The sequence below is a fragment of the Jaculus jaculus genome, chromosome 19, assembly GCF_020740685.1.
Source record: "Jaculus jaculus isolate mJacJac1 chromosome 19, mJacJac1.mat.Y.cur, whole genome shotgun sequence".
In the NCBI taxonomy this organism is placed as follows: Eukaryota; Metazoa; Chordata; class Mammalia; order Rodentia; family Dipodidae; genus Jaculus; species Jaculus jaculus.
Genome location: NC_059120.1, coordinates 55,911,311 through 55,929,187, shown reverse-complemented (window position 1 = coordinate 55,929,187; position 17,877 = coordinate 55,911,311). Strand labels below are relative to the sequence as shown.

At 45.9% G+C, this 17,877-nt stretch overlaps 1 protein-coding gene across 1 annotated transcript; it reads left to right on the top strand.

The window, feature by feature from the left end:
* The first annotated feature begins 6,391 nt into the window (after positions 1 to 6,391).
* Tchhl1 (trichohyalin like 1) lies at positions 6,392 to 9,602 on the top strand. Its single transcript, XM_004667056.2, has 2 exons — positions 6,392 to 6,529; positions 7,575 to 9,602. Exons 1-2 carry the CDS (start codon positions 6,392 to 6,394, stop codon positions 9,600 to 9,602), a joined length of 2,166 nt encoding a protein of 721 aa, XP_004667113.2.
* Positions 9,603 to 17,877: the final 8,275 nt, after the last annotated feature.

The following is a 17,877-nucleotide window of genomic DNA, read 5'->3' as shown; positions in this document are numbered from 1 at the left end:
TTTCTACCCAGATTACACCACCTGGATTGAATCCCAGCTCCTCTCTAAAATATTCCTAATCACCTTGACACGCAATGATATTTCTCTTCTGTGAGGTTCTAAAACATGGCATCTGACCATCTGTTAGTTGATTCTGCCTTCGTTGGCTTGATATTCGTTTTGTCTTCCTACTGAGATTGCTGGAAACACCTTAAAAACAGAGACTACAACATGGAATTTTGGGGGGGGGGATAATAAGCAACATAACTCTAAGAAGTTTAAGGAAACACACGGTCTATTTCACGAGAAAACCACACCCAAAACCTTGACCTGGGATTTCAACTGTACTTCGTTATGATGAAGCCTCCTTCACTTTTACGCGTTGGGCTCAAGGAAGTGCGTAGAAGTGGGGTGAGCAAAGGGTTCATGAGATCAGCAACACCTGACTGTGCAAGCAGGATCACAGATAGATTGGGTTCCCAAGGAAACATGTTGTGTTGTGTTGCATTTTCAAGGTTTGGGTCTCACCCTCGGCCAGGCTGACCTAGAATTCATTTTATAGTCAGTCCCAGGCCGGACTCAAACTCACGTCGCTCCTCAGATCTCTGTCTCCTGAGTGCTGAGATTAAAGGTGTGTGCCACCATGCCCAGTTCCAAGGAAACATACTTAAACTGAAACCTGATGAGATATGTATGAGTGTAGTGTGTGGAAGAGGAAAACTGAAGTTCTCCCAAGGAAAAGTGGAGTGCATAGTTAAAGACGGAAGCCATAATAGATTCAAGAAAATCAAAACTTGCTTTGCCTTGGGCCTAGACTCTCGGTAAGCCAATGGCAAAAGCAGAGGCTAGAGAGGTTTGTGACAGTCCTACAAGCATGTTAAGTTTACCTAGAGGGCAATAAAGAATTGGTGTCATTTTATTTTTTTTAATTTTTTTGTTTATTTTTATTGAATTATTTGAGAGTGACAGACAGAGAGAGAGAGAGAGAGAATGGGCGCGCCAGGGCCTCCAGCCACTGCAAACGAACTCCAGACGCGTGCGCCCCCTTGTGCATCTGGCTAATGTGGGTCCTGGGGAATCGAGCCTCTAGCCAGGGTCCTTAGGCTTCACAGGCAAGCGCTTAACCGCTAAGCCATCTCTCCAGCCCACGAATTGATGTGATTTTAAGCAAGGGAATGATTTAAAAGATTGGCATTAATTTTTTTTATTTTAGTTGAGAGAGAACGAGGGAGACAGTATGGGAGCATTAGGCTTCTAGACACTGTAAACGAATTCCAGAAGCATGCACTACCTTGTGCATCTGGCTTATGTGGGTCCTGGGGAATTGAACCTGGTTCCTTCGGCTTTGCAGGCAAGTAGCTTAACCACTAAGGGTAAACTTTCCTGTCTGTTTTTGATCTTTCGTGTTCCTGATCTAATGTGTGCAAATAGTCTTGCCCATTTCTAGCTCTTGGTTTGCATTCATAGTTTTGTGTTCACACTAAGTGGAAAATTTGTGGCAGGGTTGAGGAAAGTCATTCTAGACTTCCACTGTGACCTTCCAGGAAGAATGAACTCTGAAGGGTAGTTCTTATTTCTCCCCCCCCCCTCTTTCTCTCTCTCTGTCTCTCTCCTCTCCCTCCCCCTCCCCCTGGTCCCTTGCTCTCTCCCTCTTTCTCATTTCTGTACAGAATTAGAAGCGACAGACCACCACACAGGGATGATTCTGAGATCTGTTTAAGAATGAAGGCTGGAGAGATGGCCTAGTGATTAAGGTGTTTGCTGGCAAAGCCAAAGGACCCTGGTTCAATTCCCCAGGACCCATATAAGCCAGATGCACAGGGACACATGTGTCTAGAGTTCGTTTGCAGTGGTTGGAGACCCTGGCACACCCATTCTTTCTCTGTCTCTCCTCTCCTCTTCTCTTCTCTCTCTCTCTCTCTCTCTCTCTCTCCTTGCAAATAAACAAATAATTTTTTTAATTACTCATTTAGGAAAAAAAAAAAAAAAAGAATGAAGAGCCAGGTGTGGTGGTGCATACATTTAATCCCAGCACTTGGAAGGCAGAGGTAGGAGGATCACCGTGAGTTTGAGGCCAGCCTGAGACCACATAGTGAATTCCAGGTCAGCCTGGGCTAGAATAAGACCTTACCTCAAAAAAACAAAAACAAAAGAATGAGTAACCAGGACCTTCTTCTGGAGTACGGAGGAGTTGTTTGTAGCTCACTGTACTGAAAGTCTGAATACTGTTTTAAACATTAGAGAGCAATCTCTTGCCATCCCTCTGAGTCACTCACTGCCCACTGAGAGGGTGGGTATTAGTTAACTGGTCTTGAGCAAGCACTGCAAATCTCTGGAGCCAGCCCTTGCATTGTCCAGTGACAAGGCAGGAGACAGCTGGGACTCTCTAAATAAATAGATGCTACAACACAAAGCCACACACATTCAATGCTAACAGAGAGCTGTGGTCTTCTGTGAACCAGTCCTGTCTTACCTCTTCCCGTAACAGGACTCCCTGTCTAAGCTAACCACTGAGCAGCAGTCACTCAGCCTTCGTGTGCACAGTTCCAGGCACAGAGGTCTTGTTGCCTTAGGAACAGCACATGCTCTCGTCAGGCCACTCTCCTCTCCGAAAGTTCGTAGAAAGAACTAGCTTGTTTGCTAGAAATCCACAACCGCTGATCTGAGCTGTGTTCTCTGGCACTGCACAGGAACTCACTAGGAAGCCCGTGTCTCAGCAACAGATACTCTTGAGATATTTATTTTCTTTTTTTTATTATTTTATTTTTGGTTTTTTGACTCTAGCCCAAGCTGACCTGGAATTCTCTATGTAGTCTCAGGCTGGCCTCGAACTCACGGCGATCCTGAGTGCTGGGATGAAGGTGCACACCATCACGCCTGGCTCTTGAGATAGTTCAAGTCTGGGTCCTGGCTCTTCCATTTACGAGGAGAATGTCCACAGGCAAGTTGCTCAACAGTTAAGAGCCCTCTCCTCCTTATCTGTTGAAAGAGGATAATAATAGGGACTGCAAAGGTTAAGATTCTCATGGAAAGCACCTGACATGTCATGCGTATTCAGTAGGCATTAGTTCTTTTTCTCTTCCACACCCATAAAAAGGCATAATATAGTCAAAGACAGGTTTTATGTCTCTCCTAACTCTTCTTTCCAACGGAGCCTTAACATACCCAATTTCCTTCCACTACTTCTCATGACCCTTGGCACTCCAAGGCAAGGATACGTAACTTATTCAACTCCAAATAACCCAGTGTCTGACATAGTGTTTGAGCAATACTTTGTATTCATAGGATGTTAACCAGTCCAAAAAAAAAAAAACCACTAAAATGATTTCTACACGTCAAACCCAACTTCCAGTAGAAGTCTTCTCCTTGGTAGGGAGGGAGGTTTTGAAGAAACTAAGAATGAGGTTTTTTTCCCCCCAATACTTAGTTACTTGCACTTTTCTTGATTATCAGAAAACTCAGAACAAAGGCTTTTGCTGAGCAGCAACGCATCCTTTGAACTCAGTTTTCTCACTGACTTAAGCCGTCTTCATCCTTCACTGACTGACCCGTGTCCTGTGTGCGTTTGCATAGGTCCGTTACCTGTTCTTTATGTCCCTTGAAAAGAAGGCAAGGAGGTCAAAGACATATTCTGTGTTCATTTCACCATCTAAGAAGACACTTAATATAATTTCCTGTTAGTTAATAACTCTTCCCTGGACAGGGTCTCAGATCTATGAAGCGGTATCTCACACGCATGTCTGTCCCTGCTTCAGCTTCCAAGTCTCCTCATCCCCCTCACAGGCTGTAGCAGATAGCTTTAGTTTCGCTGAGGTGAACGAACACACAGGGAGAACACAGTAATACAGGTGCTTATGCCTAAGCTCTTTAAATTATATTTCTAAAATGCCCTGTAAGGGCTGGAGAGATGGCTTAGCAGTTAAGGCGCTTGCCTGTGATGCCCAAGGGCACAGGTTTGGTTCCGCAGTACCCAGATGTGCGTAGTGGTGCATGCATCTGGAGTTTGCAATGGCCAGAGCCTCCCTCTCTCTCTCTCTCATAATATATAAATAAAATATTTTTAAGAACCCTTTAAAAGCAGAAATCAAGCTGGGCGTGGTGGCGCACGCCTTTAATCCAAGCACTTAGGAGGCAGAGGTAGGAGAATTGCTGTGAGTTCAAGGCCAACATGAGACTCCATAGTGAATTCCAGGTCAGCCTGAGCCAGAGGAAGACCCTACTTCGAAAAACCAAAAAGAAAAAAGAAAAAAAGAAAAACAGCAGAACTCAATCACATTTTAAAAATAGCATCAGCTTAGGTAAGCAAGGTTCTGCACACACACCCAGCCAAGAGATTTTTGTTTTGTTTTCTTTTCTAATGCTGCCTTTGGGCAAGAAGGGCTAAATGAAAACAGCTGAATCGACTAGTTTCTCCAATTTTGTCCCATGACTAAGCAGGCCTTTTGTTTTTAAGCACATGACCGGCACCTATCTCTCAAGGTAGGTCAAGTGCAGGCCATCCTTTGGGCAGAGGGAAGAATCAGATGACTTCAGAGCAACTGGCCAGCCCTGTGATTTGTCAGCCAAAATTATAATTGTGTCCTCGGGTTAAAAAACAGAAAGAAAACAAAAGGTTCACCCCGAAGCCCTGCAAATTCTTCAGAACTATCGCCTGCAAAGGCTGGTAAATAGAAAAAGAAGCCTTCTCCACTTCTTTTGGACAAATCTGACCCGATGTGGCAGAAGCTGCCTAAAGAAAGAGATGGAAGGAAGACGAGCTGAGGGCAGAGGAGAGACGGGCTTTGGCCGTGATGAATCAGGTCATCAGACCCAGAGGGTGTCTGCTTCTAACTGTGCAATTAGATGCTCAATAAAAAGGCTCCGTGCAGGCTGTGGGCTCGCAGCCCGTTGCCCCGCGCTCCACTTGCTGGCGTTCCCGAGCGAGGTAAGTCTCACGGACTATGTGCCCAAGCTTGCACAGCTTCGCTCACCTGTGAGCCGGTGTTAGCTGCTCAGAGGACGGCGACCCTGGCAGCAGCAAGAGCCAGGCGAAGCGAGGTCCTTGCTAATGGAAATTCTTCTGCCACTTTCCTTTGTCTCAAAAGCCACAAACCGTGTAGATGGCGTAGCTGGATGGTTAATAAGGCATGGGACTTGGATCTGTATTAAAAGGAGAGTGTAGATTCATTTAGATGATGGGTGATGAGCGAGAAGCTGGGACTCTGTTTTACCAGTGGGATCAGCTGGAACAGTGTCTTCCTGGTAAACTTGCAAACACAGAAATAGCTTCTTTTTTTCATTACTTCTCTTCCCTCTAGAAGCTTTACTAACTTTATCTATTAATTTATTTGCCTGTGTGTGTGTGTGTGTGTGTGTGTGTGTTATGGGTGTGCCAGGGCCACTTGCCACTGCAAACCAGTGATAAATATGTGCGACACTTTTTGCATCCGGCTTGACGTGGGTGGCTTGGGAACTGAGCTCCAGTCCAACAGGCTTTGCAAGCAAGCACCTTTTCACGGCTGAGCCATCTCCCCCAGCTCCAAGCTTTTTGTTGTTGTTTTGTTTCTGTTAGAGGTAGGGTCTCACTCTGACACAGGCTGACCTGGAATTCACTATGTAATCTCAGGGTGGCCTAGAACTCTCGGTGATCCTCCTACCTCTGCCTCCTGAGTGCTGGGATTAAAGGTGTGCGCCACCGTGCCTGGCTCCTCCAAGCTTCCTTAACTTGGAAAAGGTAGACTTTCTTTCCTGAGTAGAGGAGGCAGGATTCAGCCAACATCAGAGAAAAGGAGATGGGAAATTCTCATGGGGGGGTTGATCCTCCTGTGTGGGCTTCATCTGTGCAGTACATACTCAGTACTTACACTCAAATCCTTTTTCTCCCTCTCCTTGAAAAACACATGCTCTCTGGACACCTGAGTGTGGCTGTTACTAACGCACAGGGGAAGTGTCTGCTCCTTTACCAGATCAGCTCTCACTGCAAAGCCAGATGGTCCTGGGGCTCAGGGGGCAGGATTTCAAGACCCAGAATACAGCAGACAGGAGCCGCAGAGCTGGGGCAGAGCAAGAAGAAAGGTGAGGGCTGGAGAGATGGCTTAGCGGTTAAGCGCTTGCCTGTGAAGCCTAAGGACCCCAGTTGGAGGCTCGATTCCCCAGGACCCACGTTAGCCAGATGCACAAGGGGGCGCACGCATCTGGAGTTCGTTTGCAGTGGCTGGAGGCCCTGGCGCGCCCATTCTCTGTCTACCTGTCTCTCTCTCTCCGTCTCTCTCTCTCTGTCACTCTCAAATAAATAAATAAAAATGAACAAAAAAAAAAATTTTTGAAAAAAAAAAAAAAAGAAGAAAGGTGATCTTCGTACGCCTTTCCTGAAGGGTCTGTTCCCCGGACGTGAGCTTCCTTCTTTCTCGTAGTCTCTCCTGAGCGCATGAAGATGCCACGGCTTCTGAGAGACATCCTCTGCATCATCGAGACATTCCACAAGTACGCCCGCGCGGACAGTGACGAGGCGGCGCTGACGCCCGCAGAGTTGAAACGGCTTCTCGAGGTCGAGCTCGGGGACTTTCTTCAGGTGAGGTGCTCACAGAGCGATGGACGTTCGTCCCCACTTGCCACCTCCTAATCCAGGCAAGATGGGCACAAATGACCTCTGCCCTTTTTGACACTCTGCTAATCAGCTCTCAGCTTTCACTGACCTTTGAACTTTTTTTTTTTTTTTTCATCTCAGTTGGCTTGCCATTGCTTAGCCAGTCCTAGAGAGAAAAGGGGGTTCTCATTGCTGGAACTACTGCTGGGCAAGGCAGACCTCATAGGAGAGTCAGACCACATGCATCCAACTACAACCCGCATGCGATACAAAGCCCCTCAGTCGTGGCGCCAGGACGATCAATAGCATCAGAACCAAGAATTCTTGCCGGGCGCGGTGGCACACGCCTCTCATTCCAGCTCTCAGGAGGCAGAGGTAGGAGGATCGCCGTGAGTTCAAGACCAGCCTGAGACTACATAGTGAATTCCAGGTCAGCCTGAGCTAGAGCGAAACCCTACCTCGAAAAAAGAATGCCAGCCAGGCATGGTGGTGCACACCTTTAATTCCAGCGCTCAAGAGGCAGAGGTAGGAGGACTGCTATGAGTTCAAGGCCAGCCTGAGACTACATAGTGAATAGCCTGGGCTAGAACGAGACTGTACCTCCAAAAACCAGAAAGAAAAAAAAAAAAAAAAGAAAGGATTCTTGGTATTTAAAGAAAATCTACTCCTTTGAGGAAAAATATCAAAAAATAGAAGATTCCATGTTTAGAAAAAGTGGGGAGGTCAAGAGATGGCTTAGCAGTTAAGGCACTTGTCTACAAAGCCAAAGGACCCAGGTTCAATTCCCCAGGATCCACATAAGCCAGAGGCACAAGGTGACACATGCATGTGGAGTTCATTTGCAGTGGCTGGAGGCCCTGGCATGCCCATTCTCCCTCTCTTTCTCTCTCCCTATTTCTATATCTCTCTTTCTCCCTAATAAATAAATAAAAATATGTTTTTTAAAACATAGAGGATTCTTAGGGGATCTGCACCTACGGTACTCTTGACCACATGCAGATAAGCTGATTTCTCTTTGTGTGTTATGCAGCCGCATGTCTTTCATGCCGTGGAAAGAAAATTGAACCTTCTGGATATTGACAGAAATGGCACCATCAGTTTTGAGGAGTTCATTCTTACCATATTCAGTTTATGGGAACTCTGTTATCTTGACATACAATCATTAAATTCAGAGCAAAGACAGGCGTCTAACACCGAGAAGACCAACTCTGTGGACCCCGGGGCAATCGCCAGAAGTGGCCAGGCAATAGAAGGGACTCTGCCAGGTCACGGAATGACATCGTCAACTCAGCTCGGCCATGAGGAGGGTGACGCAGTTGGACATAACCAGGTGAGCCCACGGGAAGACAAAAAGACTCCCAACCTTCCGGGGCAAGCAGCTGAGCCCAGTGGCCCTCAGAGCCGACATGTGGAAGATGACGAGCAGGAAGCAGCCCAAGACGGAGCAGTAGCCAGAGATGACAGGGCTCACCTTAGGACAAGCAGGCCATTAGAAGGATCAAAACAGACCAGCACCGTGACAGAGGAAATCCCCCCAGAGGAAGACAGACCACTCAGGAGGCTGAGCAATGCCAAGGTGAGAGACCACTTTGCAGAAGAGAACGTGGAGCTGCAAAAAGAGGTAGCTCAGAGCCCCCCTGAAGACCAGGACATTGCCACCGAGAGAGGTACTGAGAAAGGCTCTAAATCTCAAGCTCTGTCCCTGCAAGGAGAAGACGAGACCAGCTCAGAGCGCGCCCGCTCGCCAGGGCAGGCGGCTGCCAGGAAGTCATCTCGGACCCAGGAACTGGCGGAGCCTGTGGATGCCAACAGAAGAGCTGAGACTCAGGAAGCAGGAAAGGGTCCTGACCAAGCACCACCCGAGACGGCAAACCCAGATGAGCCAGAGGCTGACCGCAGAGCACCAGAAACCCGCGAATTATCTGCACAAGAGAGAGCGCATGAACCAAGTGACCAGCCAGCCCAAAGCAGCCCCAGGAATGTCCCCGAAGCCGAAAGGGAAGGGGACAGTATTCCCGAGGCACAGAAAAAACGTCAAGGGGAAACTCAGCCACCGGCCCTGGAAACCCAAACACAGCACGGGAACTCCCAAGAGCTCCGAGGAACATCGAGGGAACGAGACGCTGACGAAGGGTCTAGTGCACAAGACCTAAGCTCAGAAGAAGGAAACCAGAACCGCCCTGAACTTGAGGGGAAAGAGACAAGACCTGCTGAGGGGAGCAGAGCAAAAGCACTTGTGATCAGCCAACATAGCCCCTCGGCTGAAGCGACACCAGGAGCAAGAGAAAGAAGACACGATTGGGCACCACTTGGGGAGCAGTCTCAGGAACCCAGTAGGGAGCCCAGGCCTCACAACAAGCCAGTAGGGAAGGAAGACAGCTATGAGAAGAAGGACTTCAACTCACCAGCTACACAGAATGAGAGCTCCTGTGAACCTCCTAACAGCCTGGCTCCTGAGACACGTGAACTGCCCATTCCAGAAGATTCTCAGAGTCAGGGAGACCCCCGTGGAGGATCTGTGCAAGGAGATCACCGTAACAACCCGGGTGCCCAGAAACACGGGGTGCCAGACGAGCGCAGCAGAGCACGGGAAGTCGAAGTTCTGTCCATGCAAGAGGAGGATGTGCACCGCCCAGGGGGACAGGAACCATCTGCCAGAGAACACGACGGTCTGGGTTTAGGTCCCAGAGGAGTCCCAGGGGCAGCGATGGAGCCTGACGGACACCCGGAAGCACAGGAGTCCACAGAGGAAGGTGACGACAGAGCGTCCCCGGAGGCAGAGAGCTCCAGTGGCCTGGACGCAGGCTTCCCTGAGCAGACTTCCACGGTGACGCTCCCTGGGAAGGAAGGCAGCAGAAAAGAACGCAAGGTCCATGACTCAGACAGGGAAGAAGATGACAACCCAGGGACCCAGGAAGCCACACTGAAAATTCTTGGTGAGGACAGCTCAGCCTCCCCCACAACCGATCAGAGAAAAGAGGATCCTGCAACGTTGGAGAAAGAAGATGAAAGTCCCCAAGAGCCATCAGAAGTGGATGACCCAAACAGCAATGAGTAGTTGACCTTCACCACCAGACAAGTTATGAGGAACTTCACACATTTTTCACATGCCCTGCGGCTCCTTCCTTCCCAACCACCCCGAGTCCCCGGTCACACATCTGGGTGCAGATTGGTAATCTTTTACTTCCCCTCTCTAAATTTCTACAAGTACAGATAACAGAGCATGTAGTAGTCGATACAACCCTTACCATACATGCTATTTCCAAGGGCCAAAAAGAACTTTATCATGAGATAATTTCTCTTAATTTATCTGTCACTAAAATGTACAAGAAAAATATATCTGCCTCCTTAGCACAATAGGCAGTGAATCGGTCTCATAAAATATAGAAAGATTCCTTTTACATCTTTTAGCAGGTACCCATTTTTTTTTTAAATGTAGCATAGAAAGTTATGAGGCTTTGCAATACAAACTTATTATAAAATATTACTTCGTAGGGCTGAGGAGATGGCTTAGTGGTTAAAGGTGCTTATTTGCAAAGCCTGACAGCCTGGGTTCAATTCCCCAGAGGAGGTGCATACATCTGGGGTCCATTTGTAGTAGCATGAGGCCCTGGAATATTCTCATTCTATGTTCATTCTCATTCTATCTATCTATCTCTATCATTTCAAATAAACTAATAAAAATATATTAATCCATACAACCAGATTGTTTATTTCATGTCATTTACTAAAAGGATTTAAGTTTATCCTAAAAATTTATCCCTGAAAATAACTTCAGATGTGACCATAATTTAAGGTAATTATTTTTTGTTTATTTTATTTATTTATTTGATGGGGGGAGCAGAGAAAGAGCGAGAGAGAGAGAGCAAATGGGTGCACCAGGGCCTCCAGACATTGCAAACAAACTCTAGACACACATGTCACCGTGTGCATTTGGCTTCCGTGGGTCCTAGGGAATCGAACCTCAGTCCTTGGGCTTTGCAGGCAAGTGCCTTAACCACTAAACCATCTCTCCAACCCTTAATGTAATTATTATTTTCTAATACTTATTTAAAGAAGGAAGTCCATGGCTATTTGTTCACATGCAGATATAGCTGAATGAGTTCATTCAATAATTTATCCAATAAACTTTCATTAAATCCCACTCCTTATACAAGCTTTTCATAGCTCCTGACTCAAATAAGCAATCAGAATGATTACGAGAGAAGAGAGAATAAAAATGTAAAGTATGCTTGATTCCATTAGTTCTTGGAGCCAATCATCCAGTAAGCCTACTAAATGTTTGCCTGTGTGGCTTTTCTGGAAGCACTGAATTAAAATTGACAATTAAATAACTTGATCAATTTATCTTTGGGCACATTTTCCCTTCATCCTCCACCTTGCCGTAGAGATACTGAACAGAGACGATCTATGGCATATTAAAAGGCCAGGGGCTGGAAAGATGGCTTTGTGGGTAAAGGCACTGGCTGGAAAAGCCTAGCAGCCCAAGTTCAATTCCTAAGCCACCCAAGCAAGTCAGACATGAAAAGTGACACAAATGTCTGGTGTGTGTATGCAGCCACAAGAGGCCCTGGTGTGACCACACACACATGTGCATGCACACATGCATGTGCAAATAAATAAAACACTTTAGGATTAGCAAAAGCTAGATGTAAACCTAAAGTTCATTATGGAAAGGGTTAGCTAATTTATGGCTATATTATGTGCTATGAAATAAGAAAAATGATTAGAAATTATGAATTAGAGTGTTCTTTAGATACACAAGGAAAGATTATACATATTCACATATATATAACATGTACATGTACATACTTCTATATATGTTGTCTACAGAACCATGCCAAGGAACGTGTTATATATAGTATGTGTATTACACAGAAAGTATATGTACATATTATATATAATATGCATTTGTTATATAGACAGCAGATGTATATATATGCATTATATATAACTTATATTTAATATATATTTTATATATTACTTATTTAATGTATATTATAATATATAATTTTTAATTATTTAAAAATAATATAATTTATTTTTGGTCACCATCCTCAAAAAATTATTTTTTGGGGGATTTCAAAGTAGGGTCTCACTCTAGCACAAGCTGACCTGCCACTCACTCTCTATAGTCCCACGCTGGCCTCGAACTCACAGTGATCCTCCTACCTCTGCCCTCCGAGTGCTGGGATTAAAGGCGTGCGCCACCACGCCCGGCGCTAAAACTCACTTTGGTGAAGATGGCATTACTCAACCTGACGAGCCTAAGGCCCTCTTCGTGGCCTTGGTCTTCTTTGTGGCACCCACATGGAAGACCACCTCTCTCGAAATGTTGCCTTTGCTGGTTTGCCCGCGCCCCCACATGTCCAGCTCCCCAGGATCCCAAGGGTGCGGGCTATTTCCAGGGTTTCCCTTGGGAACTCGCTCGGACCTGGTTATGGGTACCGCTCCACTCGGCAGAGTCTCAGTCCACCTTGTTCAGACCTAACATTAACCCAGCTCTACAAATGCTCACAGCTAATAGCCCTGAAAATTTCAATCACTGGCCCCTAAACCAGCTTGTCCTTTCAAGTCCCTTCTTCTGTTATCCCCTCAGTCCCCATCCCATCAAAGGCTCACACACTGCAATCACCGTTTGACTTGACTCTTTTTAGTCTTCATATCTAGTTTTCCGTCATCTTAATAAAGTTTGCTTCAAATCCATCTTCCAGGGGCATCTTTTATTCTCCACTCTCTATAGGATTTCACGTACCTAAAATCATGTCTCTCTCCCCCCCACCCTTTTGTTAATTTTTTTTAATTATTATTTATTTATTTATTTGAGAGAGACAGACACACAGAGAGAAAGACAGATAGAGGGAGAGAGAGAGAATGGGCGCGCCAGGGCTACAGCCTCTGCAAACGAACTCCAGACGCGTGCGCCCCCTTGTGCATCTGGCTAACGTGGGTCCTGGGGAACCGAACCTCGAACCGGGGTCCTTAGGCTTCACTGGCAAGCGCTTAACCGCTAAGCCATCTCTCCAGCCCATGTTAATTTTTTTTTTCAAGGAGAGAAAGGAAGAATGGGTATACCAGGGTCTCAAGCCACCGAACACAAACTCTGCATGCGCCACTTTGTGTGCCCAGCTTTACTTGGGTACTGGGGCATTGAACCCAGGTTGTGAGGCTTTGCAGGCAAGTGCCTTAACTGCTGAGCCATCTCTCCAGCCCCTTTTCCATCATCTTGATAAAGTTTTCCCTAAACCCATCGTCCAGATGCATCTTTTCTTCTCCACTCTCTACAGGACTTCGCGTATCTCAGAGGTCTCTCACTCCCCTGGTAGGGAGTGTCTGAATGCTGCCTATCCCAGGGGACACAATCCCAAGGACACTTCATTCACATATTCCAAAATGTTTAATGAAACAAATCCTTGGTAGTGCTGGATCGGGCATGTGCCACTGAAGATACAACGGTGACTAAGCAATTAAGGGCTCTTCATCTGGCAGCTTGTGTTTTTTGGTTTTTGGTTTGTTTGTTTGTTTTCTTTCTTTCGAGGTAGGGTCTCACTCTAGCCAAGGCTGACCTGGAATTCACTAAGGAGTCTCAGGGTGGCCTTGAACTCATGGCGATCCTCCTACCTCTGCCTCCCGAGAACTGGGATTAAAGGTGTGCACCACCACGCCCGGCTTGGAGCTTGTGTTTTAATAAGCAAAGGGGGAGACAAACAGTACAGCAAGAAAGAAGAAAATCCATGTAACAGAGGAGCATAAAGGAGCAGAAGTGGAAAGACAGGGTGGGGGGCGACAATGCAGAGCCAAGTACTGGCTCACGGCAGCTTCCTCTGAATTGGAATATTTCCTCCTTGAAGGGAGGCTCGGGGTCAAGTCTGGAGCGGCTTTTCAGTGACGCAGCTTCCCTTGAGTCAGCCACGCTCCCCTAAGCAGCCCCTCACCCTGTTCTGTAAGTAACCCCCGTAAGCTCACTGGTTCAACCAAAACCGGTTTTGGCGAAATCATGCTCCGGTCTGTGCCCCATCTGGGATGAACAGACGTGTGTTCCCATCTTTGTCTGCATGTCCCCAGGGCAAAACTTTCACACAACAAGCAAAGCCCCAGGGTCTGCCCTGAACGCTTCCAGCTGCCCCTGCCGGACAGATCTTAGCTTGCCTGAAGTTCATGGTCTTTACCTTGTGCCTCTTTGGCTCTTGACTTTCTCCTCTGCGTTCTAATTATCAGTGTGCTTGCTAAGCTGTCTTCTCGGGCTATGAACTCCTCGACAGCAAGATGTGCACCATCATCATCTTCTTCTTCTTCCTTAGCGGGGAGTTCAACCTCAGACGCGGCATTATGATTCTTTCAACTGCTGCTTACTGAGTAAGGAACTGAATAACAAGATCATTTCAACATCCCCCTAGCTGGCTGTCCGGCTAGTCCCTTTCCCATTCAGTGACTCACGGATTTTATAAGTCATTATTTTCATTTCTTCACCTTCCCTCCTCTATTTAAGACCTCTCAGTGATACCTTGTACTTTCATATATACCACATCAGGCCGAAATTGATAGTCTTGACTGACCACTAGTTCCTGTAGAAATCTTCCTAACAGCATCAAGCTGGTCATCTAATTGTCTTTAATCCTTACTTTGACCCCTATCCCACGAAGTTATAAGGATATTAAAAGGATATTTACGACTAGTTATGTGTAGGCACAAGACATGCCCAAGTGAGTGGGGAAGTCATGGCCTCCACCACCATGAATGATGCAATCCTGGATGAGACAACTGGAGAGTCCTGCAAAAAGCCAAGCAGAGGTTGTTAAAAGAATTGTTCTGAGGCTGGAGAGATGGCTCAGTGGTTAAGGTGCTTTCCTACAAAGCCTAAGGACCAGGATTTGATTCCCCAGTACCCATATAAGCCAGATGCACAAGGTGGCACATGTGTCTTGAGTCCATTTGCAGTGGCTGGAGGGCCTGGTGTGCCCATTCTCTCTCTCTGTCTCTGTCTCTGTCTCTGTCTCTGTCTCTGTCTCTCTCTCTCTCTCTCTCTCTCTCTCTCTCTCTGTGTGTGTGTGTGTGTGTAATAAGTAATAAGTAAATAAATAAATAAAATATTTTTAAAATAATTATTTCCACTTGTATGTGAATTGGAATAAAACTCAGTAGCAGAGGCCAGTAAGCTAGAAAGGGGCTGTGAGGGAGGGAGCAGAGGGAGGATGTAAGGGGAAGGCATTGTATATATGTAAGTAGAAGAACAGATTACTGAGGTGGAAAAGCCTAAGTGAGGTCAGAGGAAGAGATTGAGTAAAGGAAGCTGGATGTAGTGGTGAACACCTTTAATCCCAGCACTCAGGTGGCAGAGTTAGGAGGATCACAGTGAGTTCAAGGCCACCCTGAGACTACAGAGTGAATTCCAGGTCAGCCTGGGTTACAATGAGACCCTACCTACCTTGAAAAATCAAAAAGAGAGAGAGAGATTGAGTAAAGGAAGGGTGAGGGGAGGGTTAATAAAAATAATCTTAAAGGATACGAATAGGTCATATGGAATCCTACTCTTTTGGACAATGGTGCACCCAGAAGCCATAGATTTTTAATAGAAATTTCCAGTGCCAGCAATGGGATACCTTCCAGTGAGTTGTGAGCGAGGGAGGTCCCTGATGCCCCCCAAAACATTACAGGCCATTGCTGAGGTTCTTGGTTTCCCACCAGGAATAGATGGTAAGGCCCCATTGCTGAAGACTCCACATGCTTGGGCTGCACGGTCACTGAGAACTCTTTCTGGAGCTGAGCTGAAAACCTCCTCCATGTAGACCAACTGAAAGAAAGCTGGAAAAAGCTATGCTGCAAGCAGCTTCATGGGATAGAGAAGTCATCAGTGGAGATACAACAGTGGACACAGCAAGCCTGAAGTTTTTCCAGCCAGGCCAAATGAGCCAACAGATGCAATAGTGGTGTGTCTGTTAAGGGGGAAACCAACCACTCTCTAATTGGACTGGAGGTGGGAGGGAATACATGCCTGATGCTGAAAATTCTATCATGGGGGAAGTCATGAGCCCTAGGGGTGTAATGCTTGCTGGTGTCTGGCTAAATTATGCTCACCAAACTGCTGGGTAAACACTTCTCTTAATGTTCATATCCACATACTAATGCTACTCTCACTTTTGGTTAGAGAAGCTTCTCTTTTCAGATGGCAGTGACCTTGGGACGACTCAGAAGGCACCATGGTGCCGAGAAGAAGTGACAGAGGAGTGCTCAGCACTGCAATATCTCGATCACACCTTCCAAGGCTCAGGGTCCATTGCGGTAAAGGTTTCAAAAAGAATGTAAGAGCCAAAGGAAGGATAGTACTGCTTACAATGCACTCTCCCAGATAACAAAAATGGCCTGGATATCTATGACCTCGCAGAGCCTGGCACTACATACACAGAACCCTCACAATAAGAGGAAACGATGATGAAGTCAAAATAAAAGAGAGACAGATTGAGAGGAAGAGGGGATATGATGTAGAATTGGGCTGCGAAGGGGAAAATGGTGGTGGAAGGGAATTATCATGGCTTATTGTCGATAATTATGGAAGTTGTCAATAATAAAAAAAATTAAAAAGAAAGAAATATCAAGAGAGTCAGACATGACAATGCACACCTGTAACCCCAGCACTTGGTGGGCTGAGGCAGGAGGAGGGTGTGTCTGAGACTAGCCTGGACCACATGACGGCAAAACTAAAAAGAAGCTGAGCGTGGTGATGCACGCCTTTAATCCCAGCACTTGGGAGGCAGAGGTAGGAGGATCACCAAGAGTTCAAGGCCACCCTGAGATTGCATACTGAATTCCAGGTCAGCCTGGGCTAGAGCAAGACCCGACTTCAAAAGAAACAAAAGAAAGAAAGAAAGAAAGAAAGAAAGGAAGGAAGGAAGGAAGGAAGGAACGAAGGAAGGAAGGAACGAAGGAACAAAGGAACGAAGGAAATACTTTCCCACATGGAAGCAAATCTTTAACCCACTTGCCTTTGGAGTGGCTGCAGTGACCCACGGCATGGCTCCTTCAGACCCGGCCTGCTCAGGAAGACCTGTAATAATTAGAGGGAAGGAAGCTTTTTGAGATGGGAGTGCTTTACCTTTTTGAACTAAGTTCATTGTCTCAGTCCAAAGAAGAATTTCTTCCACTTGGGGTACTCTGTAAGTAAAAGATAACTAACATAGGAAAAAAAAAAAAAACTATATATATATATATACACACATATACATATACATATACATATACATATACATATATCTATATCTATATCTATATCTATATCTATATCTATATCTATATCTATATCTATATCTATATCTATATCTATATCTATATATATATATATATATATATATATATACATATACATATATATATGCCCATGCCTCCAGGTCCTGTGGCTCAGCCTCCCTGAAGTGCTTTTCCGTCTCCTCTCTACTTCCTCACTTCTACTTTGCCCTTAAAGTCCCAGACCAAGCCCCACCTCCTGTAGTAAGCTCACGCTGATTCTTTACATATCGTACCAGTCAAAGCCAGCACCATCCGGGTTAATACTTACCGCCTAATATCACTTATCAATTCTTCTCTGAATGTTGTTTCACCAAGTGGAGAAAAGTAATAGCTCTGAAATGTCAACACCCCCCGCATCCTTGAGTAAGTTACTTAACTTCTCTCAGCATGGTATCAGCCTGTGTAAAATGGCATTGAATTCATAAAGCTATTGTGAATTAAAAGAGCTGGGATCTAGAATATACAGATGCCTACAGAATTAGGTGACCTATTGTTTAAAATGTCAAAAAAAAAAAAAAAGAAAGGGGGGGCAACTGGAGAGATGGCTTAGCTGTCAAGGTACTTGCCTGTGAAGCCTAAGGACTCATGTTTGAGACTCTACCAGATTCTACCTAGGCCAGACACACAAAGGTGAGGCAAGCGCAAGGTCGCACATGCCCACTAGGTGGCACAAGCATCTGTTGTTAGATTGCAGTGGCTGAGGCCCTGGAGTGCCAATTCTCATTCTCTCTCTATTCTCTCTAAAATAAAAAATAAATAATAAATAAATAAATAAAAGCAGAAAAAAAAATAAGTGGAAAAAAGTAAAGGACATAAAAGAGAATATCAACCAGCCAGTGAAAGGAGCTGGGAAGATGGATCAGTGGTTAAAGGTGTTCAATTGTGTTGGATGTGGCACACACCTTTACTCCTAGCACTCAGTAGGGGCGAGGTAGCAAGGATCACAGTGAGTTCGAGGTCTGACTGAGACTGCAGAGTTCCAGGTCAGTCTGGGCTAAAATGAGACCCTACCTCAAACAAACAAACAAATACGAATTGTTTTTGGTGGTGGG